Source organism: Cygnus olor, chromosome Z (assembly GCF_009769625.2).
Source record: "Cygnus olor isolate bCygOlo1 chromosome Z, bCygOlo1.pri.v2, whole genome shotgun sequence".
NCBI classification, from domain to species: domain Eukaryota; kingdom Metazoa; phylum Chordata; class Aves; order Anseriformes; family Anatidae; genus Cygnus; species Cygnus olor.
Window position 1 is genome coordinate 62,555,034 of NC_049198.1, and position 15,226 is coordinate 62,570,259.

General features: G+C 37.8%; 1 protein-coding gene across 6 annotated transcripts in view; it reads right to left on the reverse strand.

Moving 5' to 3' along the window:
• Positions 1 to 15,226, reverse strand: part of SRFBP1 (serum response factor binding protein 1) — a 77,752-nt gene that overhangs the window by 59,731 nt on the left and 2,795 nt on the right. The window contains exon 1 of one of the 6 annotated variants that reach the window (XM_040540741.1): positions 12,406 to 12,436. The exons of the other annotated variants lie outside the window; for them this stretch is intronic. Coding sequence (XP_040396675.1) covers positions 12,406 to 12,421 — 16 coding nt within the window. The 5' untranslated portion in view covers positions 12,422 to 12,436. Of the gene's footprint in view, positions 1 to 12,405; positions 12,437 to 15,226 lie in introns of those variants that run through there. 6 annotated transcript variants of the gene reach the window in all.

The window sequence follows — 15,226 nt, forward strand, 5'->3', positions numbered from 1 at the left end:
GCAGCTAGATCACTTATTAGCCAAAACTAACAATAGTATATAATCTTTTGAGTGAATGATTTCAGTGAAAAAATGTTTCTGGAACTTCATTACAAATACTTCTCTCCATTATCTGGAATGTCACTTGAAATATCTAATGATTTTTTAGATTCTTAGGAAAAGTTAGTAACTGCCAAGTTTACTTTTTTAAAAAAGTAACTATATTACAGTATATATTTTATACATGTCAAAATATCTGGAAATAGTCAGTATTAGACTTATTATAGCTTCACGTATTTGCATTATAAAAACATATGTAAGCAGGGAGATAAAGGCAGCAAGAGTAACATATACACAACTACATATAAAGACCTGGACTCAGTTGTTCAGTTCCACAACAGTTTTACACAAATACATATCCACAAAAAAGATCCTAACCTTACCAAAAAACAAACCAAGGTTAGTCTTCAGCCAGATCAGTTTCCTGAGTTGGTTCCCCTCATGGCCACATAAATGCTAGCTAGTTCCAGGGCAAAAGAACAAGGTGGGAACGTACAGATGGAGACGGAGGGAGAGCTGGGATACCACAAACCAGACTAAAATCAATAAACTACCCCTTTATTTGATACAAGGATCAAGTCCTAGCATAGCAAGAGCTAAGGAACACAGTTTCTTTTAGCTAGGGTCTGCAATTTTATTACAGTATTAGTCCTGCTTTCTCCGTCTTCAGCTACATGTAAACACATTTGTACCAAGTGGACTGGGCAGGACCATAATACATCTAAGCAAACGTAGGCAAGTTCATGAAACATGGGACAACTTTTTTCAGGATTAAAACACAGCACCCTGCTGCCCAAAGCAGGCAGAGGTGCATTGCTAGCTGGAGGCACCTGCAGAGCAAAGCACCCACAGGCTCTCAGGACTCGGGCACTCATGTCATCAGGCTCCCCACAAAGATTGCTCAAGACAAATGGGGAAGAGCACACTGCCCTCTTGGGCATGTTTCCACCTTTCTCATTGGCAAAGCAGTGCACACACCCCTTGTGAATTACCATCAAACCCTTCCTCTGCTGTCTGTCTATGCTGCTTTCCTCACACCTTCTCAACTGAAGCATTGAAATGAGCTTTTTGGTATTATATTTTGAAATATAAAAACGTTATAATTTTATTATTTTTTTAATACAGGACTGATTTTCCTCCTGCGTGGAGAACGGTTGTCATTTCTAACATAATTTCTCCAAATGGAAACCTCAATGAGTACTCAGACTGCTAGTATTTTCATCTAAAGGTTTTGAAAAGTGATTCAAAATATCTCAGATAGTTGGGAGGGAGTAAGGATAGTCTAGAATTACTTGCTCACTGCCAAAGACCGAAATTTAATGGATTTACTGCTGCAAACTCAGTGTCTCATTGTAAAGAGTCAGACTGCACGCAGCACTTCAGAAAGCATTTGAGCTCTCAAGTCCAAACCAGGATCATGAGCTAGCTAGACATATCTCTGCACCCTAAAAAAACAGCGGTAGCTGTTAACGGACAGAGTAGAACTAAACGTGAAAAACCAGTCCACAGATGCCACACTACACAAACCAACATATGAGTTACCACATGGAGAGAAAATAATAATAATAATAAATAAATAAATAAATACACACACACAAGTCCTCCAAAATTGAGGACTAGCAGAAGGTGACTTTGTAACCCTGTATTTAATTGATCAGCTGGACACACATTTGAAAACCCAGAACTAGCACTCTGCTAAAATATTTCCAAGGAATGTTGCAGGGGGATGTGATTAAGGCAGTCAACACAACCAAACACTAATCAGTGGATTTCTATGTTCAAGATTTCTTAATTAGACCAAAGATCTAGCTAGAAGCCTCATGTGAATTTCATCACTCCTTATGCTTTGATTTCACAGACAGTAACAGAAGCTACAACAGTGACATAAGAATTATCAGAATAAATACACATGAATAAATATTGAGAGTAGCAAGGGATTTTTTCCTTTTACTCTTCAACAGGTGAACTTTTCAAAAGTAGATGAAGAAGAGTGCACTGCTCCCATGATAACATTATGAATCTAGACCCTAAATAATCTGAAGTACAACATCATACCTTGACTAACAAACAATCTGTATAACTTTTTGCAGTCATCATACAAATCATGAACATTACCCAAACGTGCAGAGTTCAACTGGTGCCATAAAAAAAAAAAAAAAAACCACACTCTGGCAGAACTGGGTATGGAACCTGTTCATACAACAAAGTCAGAAACACACTACCATCATTCCCAGTATTAATGCGGAGGGGGGTATTGATTTGTTGAATCTCCACCCAGTGTGTCTTAAATTGTTGTTGCTACTCCCTCTTCTTCCATTTTGAGAAAGACAGGCATCTTTCTATATAAATGGCATGTTGTAAAAAAAATAAAATAAAAATAAAAAGAACTTACAACCCTTTTCTGAGGATATTTTACATTAAAAAAAATACAATTCATGTTACAGTTTTTAAAGGTTAGAAGATTAACATCCTTTTATCTAAAACCAAGCTTGAGTAACCCTGTTGAGCACTTGCCGCCCTCTCAGTTATGACAATTCACAAACTAAAGCATTAGCCTTAATCACCAGTGAGGAGCTACAGATCTCACTTCTGACTGCCTGGTACACAATCAGCAATGGCTTTAAATGTGAGTTAAATTCAGGCCAGCTGTCAGAGCCCCAAACCATCAAGGAATGGACTTCTCTGACAGAACATGTGGATAAAGGACTCCTAGCTATGTAAGTCAGTAGGGATCTACTATGTACCAACTCCTTTGCAGCAGAATCTGAAACTGAAGCATCTGAATAAGCATCATTCCTTCTTGTAAGCAAAGCAGCAGCAGAACAACCAGCTGGCTGTTCAGCTGACAGAACAAACCAGCACATCAGGTCATTTTCCCTTATTCTATCTCAGTAATGGGCTATAAGCCACTTGAAAAATGGCACTGTAGCAATGTTTACAAGAGGAGAATGGTAAGAGAGTGAATAAGTTCTGACATACTGTAAACATTGTACTGTTTCCCTTGTAATCTTCTTTACTTTCCCTCACTTACTTGCTCCTCTACTTCCACACAGCAGTTCACTGTTGAATGTTCCAAATAACTGGCTAGTAAATTGTGCTGAATTAAGTGATTTCAAGCATCATCACAGTATTCTTCTTCTAGCTAACCAGCTGCTCCTTGCATGCCCCAGGTCACTTTCAAAGAACTGCATGACATGGGCTTTCATGCATCATCCATCACCCACCGACGGGCTTTCAATATCCTACGCCCAAGCAGTCAGCATGCCACAGGAGCAACTGCAGGTCAACTGTCTCACTGTCTCAACTCAGAATACAGGGTTCCTGCAATTAATGATTGTTTTTGCAATGAGATGGTGGTATTGGCCTCATAAGTCACCACAGAAAATGTCAGAGTCCTGAGAGCCAGCACATTACTACTTTTCTCAGCTATCCTGTAGGAGCAGAGCATTAAAACTTTGTGTATTCTGGAATTAAATTTGTTAACCTAGTTTCTGAGGAAATTAAGTTTGTCATCACATTGTTTGCCTGTCAGTATCTCTCCCCAGTAACCTTCAGGCTTAAGAAACAGACACCAGGTCTGACAAATCAGCACTGCCCAGAGCTCCCGCACATTTTATGAAAATTGGTAGCTGAATAGGTCACAAGAACTAAAATTAGCATGTCAAACATGGAAGATACATAAGCAGAATTCGTATCTTTTCCATGTTGGCTGCCAGTTTGCATGCATACTCACTCACCAGCATGTCTGGCTCTGAACCAGCTCCACAGCACCAGCCACATCTCTGGGTCAGCCAAACAGGTGGGAAACACGGGCTGTAACTACAGCTACCGCTTAGCATTCAAAGAGGGCGAATCCCTGGATAGTAAGTAAAAAGCCGTACAGACAGAGGAAGAACTGAGGATATCAGTATGAGGTTCTTAAGAACACTGGATGCAAAAGTTGTAAGGCTTCACTGGTTCTGCAGCTTATGTGTTAAGTATGTTTTACTCTTACCACATTCTTTGGGCTGATGCTTTTAACCTGGTGACTGAAGCTCCAAGGGGAATTAGAACCTAATACCTTGCTGAAGCGGATAGATGAAGGTGAGGTTCTTCTGTGCAGGAGACATCACATAAAAATTTGAATTATCTTCAGCTCAGACTAGTCCCCCATGCAGAGAAAACAGGGAATGGGTGGGATGCCTGCAAGATTATAGTTGCACAACATCTGGCAAATATCTGTATATTACCACCTTAATATTACCACAGAAGACACTAAGTATTTTTGTGAAGCTGTCATTCAAAAGCAGCCGCTCATTTCCTAGTAAGACACCCACTTGAAAATCACCCATACAGAAAATCACCCATACTGTCACCATACAGTTGTTATGCAGACAAAGAGGAATCATAAAAGGAAAATGGTTTCAAGTTAATAAAACAACACAAAACTGCACTATTATTTCAATGCTAGTACCAGCTGAGGAATGATAATATCAGAGAAATACTGGTTAAACTACTTTTCCATTTCTCTGTAAATATGAAAGATAAGAAATGTTTTGTAATTTTCAGATTGTCTATAAAGTACATCCAAACCGTGCTTTTGTGAAAACTGAAAATAAATGTAGCTGCCATTATTGTGACCAAAAAAACCCACCACAAACGTATATATTTTTAATCTCCACTATTTTTCTTGAAATTCCTCCTCAGCAAAGTATCTCCCTGTTCTAACATGTGAGAAGGGAAACAAATCTGGAAAATCAAAAGACAGAAAGGTTTCTTCAGCTATGTGAAAACTCCCAATAGAAAGAGGGGAAGGCCTCAACTATTAACTCCTACCAGTGAAGCGAAACTCAAAACACCAAGTTTAAATTCAATCTGGATAGAAGTAAACCACATCTCATGCTAAACCTTGTAGCAGGTAAACCAGATTTTCATCGTATGAGTAAATATCACAGTACAGGTGCATTTTGGAGACAGAGGAATAAGCAGCACTCCTTGCACTACACAGGTCTTGCAAGCTAAAGGAATTTCCACCATTCAAGTGTACTTCAGCCGTAACATTTTTTCCTGACTCTAATCAGTAAGCCTGAAAGTTTCTACCTTCTTGTCTGAAGGCAGAAGTATGATACTTTACAATTCAGACAGGAAACAAACTATATACCTAGCAACACAGTACTGCATCATGCGGGAGATAAGCTGAGAGGTATGTCATGGAACAAGGGAGTATAAAGAAAGTGAGAAATGGTGTCTAGTCCAACAAGGTGATCAATCTCCCACCCTCACCAGACCAAAACAAACAAACAAACAAACAAAAAAAACCAGAACAAAAACAACAAAACACCACAAACAATAAGCCCTTTGTTTTCATGCCTGGAAAAAAACAGCTGTGGTAATAAACATTTAATAAGGATTAAACATTCAGAATTTCAAAGGAAAAAATCCAGAAAGGGAAAGCCAAAGAAAAGAAAGGGAAAGAAAGGGAAAACCAAAGGAAAGAAAGGGAAAGCCATGAGATAACCTGAAGCCAGTGAAAGAATAGAAAAATTTATGTAATTTTCCATTTCCAAAATACTTTGAACTTTTCTATAACTTTTCCACAAAACTGTATTCTTCCTTATTTTACCGATAAGTGCTAACAAAAGAAGACTTCCAACTTCTTTTATTAATGTACGTCTAGTCTAAGGCTCTTCACGTGCACTATGCAGCCCCTAGCACAAAGCTACCTACCGTGCCTATCAATTACACATATATCAACACATTTAATGAGTACAACACCAGTTCAGGCCTAGAGTGTGCTAAAGAGTGACAAAAAAGCCCATGGCCTCAGGGACCACACTCTGATAACCACTGATAAAATGGCAATTCAGTTTGCATAACCAATTTTTTGGAGTTGTTCAAAGAGGATGAGTATTCTGCTAGTGCTAAGATCACCAAAAAGTGGGGTGAGCTCCTGGTTTCAAACATGAAACAATATTAACCATGTGTCAGATTACAAAGCACAGCATACTATTTCCCCTACAACGTCTGCCCCCCCCCACTTTTCTTCTATCAAAATGATTTATTCTAGCATGTCTCTGCATTTTTTTTTGTTTGTTTTAACAACTACAGATTAGGCCAAATGAATCTTAAAACAGAAAGAGAAGCCCTACTTATTTAACCGCACTACCATATAACTTATTTAACTTACTTTTCAGTAAGTGTAGAAAATACAAAGAATACAGAGTTTACAGAATTTAAAACAGCCCTCCAGATATCTGGTTGACACTGTTTCACAAACATACCTTCAATTCTTCATTGTGCAGTTGACAAAACCCCAGATCTAGAAGATACAGTAACTATCCCAGTGTCAGTAACAACTTACAGTTGCACAGGAAGGTTCCTGCAGAATCTTATTGTTCTGACATGACAACTGCTCTCACTTATCCACCTGTTTTACATACTTAATGTTCACTGTTCAGCCATTTAGAACTTCTTTCCTAGTTTTCCCACCTGAAGAGTGGCTTTTTACCCAGGCAGACAATGACAGGACAAGGGGGAATGGCTTTAAAATAAAAGAGAGGAGATTTTAAAATAAAAGAGAGAAGATTTAGTTTAGAGGTTAGGAAATCCTTCACTGTAAGGGTGTTGAAACACTGGCACAGGCTGCCCAGAGAAGCTGTGCATGCTCCATCCTTTGAGGTGCTCAAGGACAGGCTGGATGGAGCTTTGGGCAACGTGGTCTAATGGGTGGCATCCCTGCCTATTGGAGGGGGTGGAACTGGATGGTCTTTACTTTCCCTTCCAACACAAACCTTTCCATGACTCTAGTACTGGGTTTGTTGGGGCATTCCTTTCTCCTGAAGCTTGCTGCTTGCTTCATCGATCTCTAGTTTTTCCATACCAAACATACCCTCCTGACACCGATCGCCCACTGATCATATTTGACTGATAGAATACTTGAAGTTCTATCCTCCCTTCCTTCCATCATCCTTGTTATTTCTGAACTGCTACAACAGCAAGCAATCACTTTAACAGCCTGTTGCTTTATATTCTCTGGAATTCCTACTCTATCATGCAACTAAGTGTAAGTTATGCTATCCTTCCCATGCACTAGTCAGTCCCCTAGTGATCTTTCCCTCTGGATGAAATCCCTTATTTGTTCCTATGAAACAGTTGCTATTCAAAAACAGTTCTTACCAGCCTCTCAAGCAAGCAGTCTACCAATTAGCACATTAGCATATCTACACAGGACCTCAGACTTTTTTCTAATGTGTTCTCACAAAACTGCAAAGAGGAATGGCTGATTCTGAAAAAGCTGAAGATAGCCTGTTATCACAGAAAAAAAATATAAGCCATCTACTCAATGCATTGTAATGGGTAAAAATTTAATGGAAAATGTTCCCTTAGGTGCTTAAGGATTCAGATATTCACACCCAGCACTTACTGGCAGCTCTATGCCAATGATATACTGCAGGTACTGCCTATATAAAATCTTGTTTCTCTGTCCTGCTCAAATAATTTTTTGAAAGGGGTGGACTTTCTTTGAACACTTAATTCAAGACAAAATAAATTTAATTTCAATATGTTTAGTTTGAAAAACTTTAAGAGTTATACCTGCTGGAAGATGTTTTGTTTTCCATTGGCCCATTTTGCATTGCTGGCTAGTTTGCATTTTCCATTGAAAGTATCAAGGTCAGAATTTAGGGAAATGACCTACAAACTCCTGAACCGCAGTCCAAGAAGAAAAGAAAAATAATGAAGACAAACATAATTTTATAGCCATTTTAAAAACATGCTTGGAGGTCTTTATTTGCAACTGGCTTATTGTCATTTTAGGTATTTGGAAAAAGAGTAAGCCAAATCAGAAGATGGCACTCTTTTTCTTAAATAGCTTCCAAACAAAGAGCCATTCCAGATTCACTGCTCACCTCACCTTAACACACAATTATCCTAAGAATGGGAAACATGAAGTCCCTAACATAACCGTGAGCTCCTGCTCCTACTGGGGTACTCCTCACTTCTGCTGCAAAAAAGGATGATACATGTTTGAGATTGCATTCTTCCATAGTGTATTAATTTTAAAGACTTTCTGATCTGACTTCTTATCTTACCAAGCTGCTAGACAATCACATCTTAAGCTGACAGTTGTCCAATTCAACTGCTGAGAGACATTTCATATCCAGTGTTTGCATAAAAAAACATTTAAACAAGTATACTAACATATGAGAAACCAGCTTCCAACACAATTGAATATATCCAATCAGACAGATTTTACACTCTAATTAGTGAAATAGAACCCCTAACTTATCTCCGGCCAGTATTAAGCTTGCTAATGATTTCAATAGAAGTTCTCTAAGAGACTTACAGAAATACTTTGCTGGACGCAATTTTGGCCTGTTTACTCATTACAGAATGAAGATGAACAGAACATTTTCATTCTAAAAACATAATTGATTTACATTCCAAGTAAATTTTGACTATATACACACACATTTCATTTAGTACTAAATGCAACATGAATTCATCATTGTAACCCATCTTTGCATCAGAAATAACGTACTTGTAACTTTTCATATAAAATCAGTACAAGATTTTAAAATCCCTTTCCCTGAGATGACTTAAAGGGCAATCAAAGAGTCACTGAATTTAGTAACTGATCACTTCTGTGTCAAAACCCTAACAGAAAAACTTTTCCCTTAATTGCTCTCCACTACCAACCTCCATAGCATAAGATAAACTAAAAGAAATTTATCATTGGTAATTTATCATTAGCAATTCAAGATAAATTCACATGATTACTATTCTTCTTCTAGGACACTCCCCTACCCTAAAAATCTATTAGGAAAAAATACAACACCATAATATTCCCCTTTTCAATCATTTCACCCTTTCTTCTTTTTCATTTGGCAGCAAGCTTCATACCCAGTAATGCAAAGGTTGTAGAAAGATGTCTGCTATGACCGCAGTAAGCAATTCAGCATTTTTACTACAATAAAAAGGATTTCTATAAGAAATATATATATATTAAGCATGCATATATACCTATAAATTACATCCAATAAAAGCCTACAGTGTGTACTGCAAGTAACTCACAGTTCCTTTAAAAAACGAGTTACAAAGTTTCCCATGACTGTGTTTGCATGTTTTTTTCATTATTGTACACTACCACACCAAGGAACCACAGATGTTTTGTTTTATGAGAGCATCTTGCTAGCCTACGTGGCCTACCACACACACTTTATAGAAACCACTTGAGTTAAGGAAAAGTTTTCATTTCTGTCCCGAAGTACAGTAGTTTGATAAGGGCTGTATACAATACTGCCAGCAGAAGGAAAAAAAAAATAGGCATAGTTTGCCATGTTTAATTGATTCAGTAATCTGATGAAAGAAAATCTGTGTGAATGGCTCATCAGAATTTGCTGTTAATACTAGTATAACTGATGATGTGGCAACTCTAGAAACTTTAGAAACAGCTGCTGGAACAGTTCCTAGAAAAAAAAAAAGCCACAATTCCTCAGAATTCTATCTCACAGAGTATAAGTTTGGAAATTTCATAAGCTTTCAAAAGACCTTTTCCTTAGGACATTTACATGGTCTCTAAAAGAATGTCAGTAATTTAACACTTGAACTGTTTTAAACAGAATTCAAGGCCAATGTAGCACAGTTTTTTCTCCTGCAAGAAACTGTTGTGCTTAGAATTATTTATTAGTAACACAAGTAATGCAAGAATTTTTACATGCATTTCCACAGAGCTAAAATATGACTGCTGCCAAGTATTCCAGAGTTTAAAGAGATAGTACTGTTAGCTTTCTAACTTTGCAGAGACTTGTAATTTACAGCAAAAAGTAGCAATTTGCCAATATATTGAGAAAGAAAAAAAAAAAAAAGATGGAATAGATTAGCTATCTGGTTTTGAATTGTGTAGATTTTGTAGATTTTTAACCCCTCTCTCCCTTTTTTTTTAAACTCTTGTATTTTCCAATGAAGTTTAGTCTGATTTCAGTGACATGTAAGAGACTGTGTGATCAGCTCCAATTAAGTATTTAGGACCACGCACATATCTTGGCAATGCCAGAATTCAGCCCACAGCTTCAATTTCTACCACAGAACATCCCCAGACACCTGTACTTTCTTCAAAAGTATCTAAGTGCAAACAGTTGATATCAAGATTAATTCTGAAGTGGTCACAGATGAACCTGAAGTTGACCTAAGTTGCCTAAGAGATATCAGATACAGCAGATATCTCAGGGTACCAGGATGGGTGTCCACCATCAGCGAAGAGTCTGGATTTTGTAGCACTTGCCAGAATTGAAAAGGTTAAGATTACAAAATGAGTTCAAGGAGAGGGAGTCTAAGATAACTGCTTCTGCTTAAAGAGAGTGTCTTGGCCAACATGCTACTGTAATATGGTGCTGGAACAAACAAGAATCACAAGCCAGAGACAAAATATTAAAAGAGAAGTCATCTGTAGACCTGCAAGAGGAATTTCTTCAGGGTAAATAGTTCTGAGTTCCAGTATTTCCTTTGAGGGAGCTCATGTATTTTATGTTAATTGGTGGATAAGCAGCCTTTGGAGCACAGCCAAGAACTTTTCCTAAGGAAATTCTCCCACTCGTTAACTATACGACAAGGCTCCCCTCACCACGCCAAGTCTACCTTCTTTCCTCGACAGTACCCTATTATTGCTATTTGTTAAAACTTGTGATTACTGCTCTCTGCTGGTGACTGAGATCGCAGGATTCAACTCATCTCAGACTGAGGGATCCTATGAGCCAGCTTTCTCTCAACTACTACAACCTTTTCTAACAAAGCCATGACACTAAAATGCAGCATTTTCCTCAGCAGGCAGACACATGCCTTGAAAGAGAGCGTGGTATTTTTGAAATACGAGCAATCAGACATCTTGTAGCTCAGTCCAATTCCAGATAAATGGTCAGGCACCTCAACTCATACCCCACTCCCCCTTTAGACAACTAAAAAGTCAGCGTACAGGAATATTAAAGGAGCTCCTAGATTCACCACAGTCCAGAGGTTAGCACACAAAATGGATCTTTGGAAGCAGCTACTATATTTCAAAGAGAAGCCTGGATAACCGCATTGGGCTGGCTGCCCAGTATTTCGGACTGCTTTAAATACCATAATGCCTAACAGCACTCAGTCATTGTTATTTTGAACATTTCAGTCTAGGATTCTTTTTTATCACTGGTAAAGAAGGTCCAGGAATGCACTTAAAAACATCATAACATTCTTTAGGTAACACTAGCTATTTGGATATAACACACTAAAAAAACTTAACGCTCCCAACCAGTTTGTGCTCAAAAGTGAAAAGAGATTTAAAAAAAAAAAAAAAAAAGCTTGAAAGAAGGCTGTGGGAAATAGAACTCCTGAAAATTACATTTCACTTTACTTATTACAGGGCTGCAACTTGTTTTAAGAGCTCTTTTGCAAGTAAGAGACGAGATTTTTTTCCCCTTGTTCACATTTTCCAAAGATAAACTTTTGAAAGTGTGATAGTGAAATGACATGCTTCTTCTTTTGTGAGGGTTTGTAACTACTCTCCAGCGAACTCATTCTGCAAGATTACCAAGATCTAAGGACTCCTTTGGCCTTCTCTTTGAACCCTTTAGTTTTCCTGTCCCTATAACCTTGATCACTAGTTGATTTCCACAAAAGGAACACCTGCTAGACAACAGAACTGCACACCATACAATCACCCTGGCTATTTAGGTTTGCTGGCTGAATGCTCTCCCCAGATCTTCTGTCTATGCAGAAGCAGAAAACCACCTCAGCGAAAAGTTTATTCTGCTCAGAGAAAAGGGAGGCAGGATCTTGTGGCTGCAGTGGGTGAGGAGCAAGAGGAGTGAGAAACCCCAGCACCTGAAGCAGTGAGGCCCATGAAATCACGGCCTGAGAAAGACACGGCTGGGGCGCGTCACATGTGACCACAATGCTACACTGAACAGCAAAGCACTTATGAAAATGAAGACCCTTCAATGCTAAAAGATGTCCCAGTTTCTGGGGTCTGAAACGTGGGGGAAAAAAACTAACCGGTAAGATACTGAATTACTTGTGTAAATTGTCATCAAATGCCAATGAAAACACATAGAGGTGTATCACATCTGAGTGATGTGGCAGTCAAAATACGGAAGACTGGAAATAAGGAAACACTTAAGCAATGGCAAATAAATACCAGGGAGCAGTCCTGAAGTACATTTTATCTGGAATGTCTCTCTGCAAAAATGGTGACTATTCAATGAACACAGAACTTCAAATTAATTTAATTTAAGGTAAGTTTTAAATTGACATTTATAAAAGCATGCTGGACCTACTAGAACAGTAACAGAAATACACAATGTGCTAAGGGCTAGCTAGGATGCTATACTAGTATTTTGCATTTAATACACTTACCAAAATGATAATGCATTTCTGAACTGTGCAAGTCAATTCAGCTTCAGGAGGAATACATGTGCCTCTCAAACTTCCCCCTCCCTGTTCTTCCTTAATAATTTCACCTGATATCCTGGTGAGAATACAACTTCTTTTTTCCACTATTACACAGAAAGTTTCATCACTGAAAGTTAAAAGAATATATTTGGCCTTATGGTTACAGGCTGATGCACAACGATGTATGAGTGAAGGTACGCCGAAGTGCAAGCTTGGCAACTGACTTTCTATTGATGTTTGTTACCTAAGCTGTGACTGACAAATGCAAAATTAGCCTAGGCTACACGAGGCAAACCAGGACCTTATATAAACATCTACAAATTTACATTTCCTTCTTGTGCTGTGATAAAAGATGCAAGTTTCACAGAATTAAAGATATAACAAACTACAGTTTCAGACCACATGCCAGTCATTCTCCACAAGTTAAAGCTCCTTCCCATGGCTTTGTGATTTTTTTTCCTCATCATTCACACTAGCCATCTTTGACTCTGCTGTACACCAGTTTAAACACTTAACCACATGTCCAGATTGCTTTCTGACCACGTCATTCGTCCACATTGCAGCCAAGTCAGGATGACAGCCCTAAACTGAAAATGTAAAAGGGCCTGAGAACTGCCATGCTGAACATCACAGCACGAGGGTTTGTGACCCAGAAAACTGCTGAATGGAACCCACCAACTGTAGCCTGATTACCAATTTCCTTACGTAGAATTCCTTTAATCTGCAATTCAATTAGGAGACTGAAAAATTTGTGTGCGTATATATTACTCCGAAGACAGACTTTTATCTTGACTTTACCTTTCAGCAAAAAAAGGAAAACTTTGCACAGAGAATGATAAACATCATCTACAAAACACAGCTTTATAAATAAAGCTTAACTTTATACTGAATCATTAAGAAGTCCACAATATTATTAATGACAGAAATTACTTTAGAGCACATAACTAATTATTAAATACAAATTTAAGAGAAAAATTTAGCTAATACCAAAGTTTCCGTGACCAAACTTGGCAAATTCAATTCATATGTCGCAGAGACACAACTCTCAGCTCTGCAAAGACTTAAACTTGCTTTCCAAAACACAATGCCTCACTAACAGTCAACTTTGGCTCTTACAGCACCAATTTAGGTACATATCAGAACTACGTATTTTTAGAGGTATTCATACGTAGATCATTTGCATTGGCTTCATGGGATTTCTGCAGCTTAATTCCTTGAGGTAGTTGTAACCAACTGAATTCCAAGAAGATAAAAAAGGGGGGGTAGAGAGACTGTCTCTGCACGACAGAAAAACATAACACTATTTAAGAAGCATGAGTTCTGAAAAAAAAAAAAGAAAAGAAAAGGCAAATCTGACTTGGTTTCCATTCACAAGCTTCTGTTCCATGCTGTTGTATATTGCTGATCAACAAAAAAAATATTTCACACTAAGCACATGGTCTTTCCCTTTAAACTTGCTCTTGTCCATGGCAGTTGATGATTATGTGCTGCCATCTAGCAAATGATTCCAGAAAAGTTTAGTTTATATGGTGTTTTTAATATTGCAAGATATTTTGTGACAAGATACATCAATTTCTTTTAAAAGCTTTAGAAAATAGGAAACATATAAAGCACAGAAGTATTTGTTTAAAGATTCCTTCAGCCTGTATGCGTTTAAAATTAAGCATGGGATAAGAATACAACTATGGCTTACTATAGACAAAAAATGCAAGTTATATTTTACTTTGTGAAAAAAAAAAGTCACAACCGCTAAGAAATACTGTATTTTCCTCTTCCTTCTCAAAAACTCTAATCTTCTCTTTCCTCTTTCTGCAGCCGTTACTTCTCCCTGCCACTTACTCTACCTTAGGCACAGAAATTACAATGCAGTAGACACACAGAAATCAAATTACTGAATGCCTGAATTGCAAAAAAATAAAAATAAAAAAAAATCCTAACTCCTAACTTTACAGTCACAAAATAGCACTGAAACTGTACCATGTTATCTGACAGATGCAAGCTGATAGCTTCTTAAAATAGCAGGTCTTGCTCCTTGTGGTCAGATCTTGCTGTTTTCTGTAATTATCTAGGTATACATGCAATCAGGAAAAAAAGAGCATTTATACACTTTTGGCAGAGTATCTATTTGTTGCCCTGGAAACACTGTGACAGTTTCTGGAGCTGTTACACTGATATCACAACTGTACGTGAAAAAAATAAAACAAAGGACAAGCAGAATGTCTAAATGCATTATTCTGTGGATAGCTAAATGAACTGTTTTTTCATAACCTTGTCTTATTTCACCTCATCACAATAACCACAGTTCCCTCTCATTTTCACCCAGAATCCTCATCACTCTACAAAAACTTGCAATCTGTTCATACAGTGACCAAACAGTATTCACTTTTTTTCTTTCTCCCCTCCATTTTCATTCCCTGTTAGATCAGAACAACTGGGAGCTTGCTGCTTCATGGGGATACCATTTTCTGCCCAAATTATAGCTTTTAAAATACTTGAGATCTCTACACCTTTAAAAATTTTCTGAAATTAGCAAATGAACTCTAGCTGTCAGAAAGAAAGGAGACATATCACAGCCTTTTACTCGTCTAATTTCCTTGGAGAATAAGATTTGCATTATATTAATAAAATTTTAACTTTCACGTTTCTCTGTTGATAAGAGGTGGAATAATCACCCAGTTAAATGTCTCCTTTCCATTCGTGACAAAATACTTGCACACTTCACGACAATATTGGCACCTGAAGTTTGAATTTTTCATTAACAATGCAGTTTTTTTGTTTCCACCAG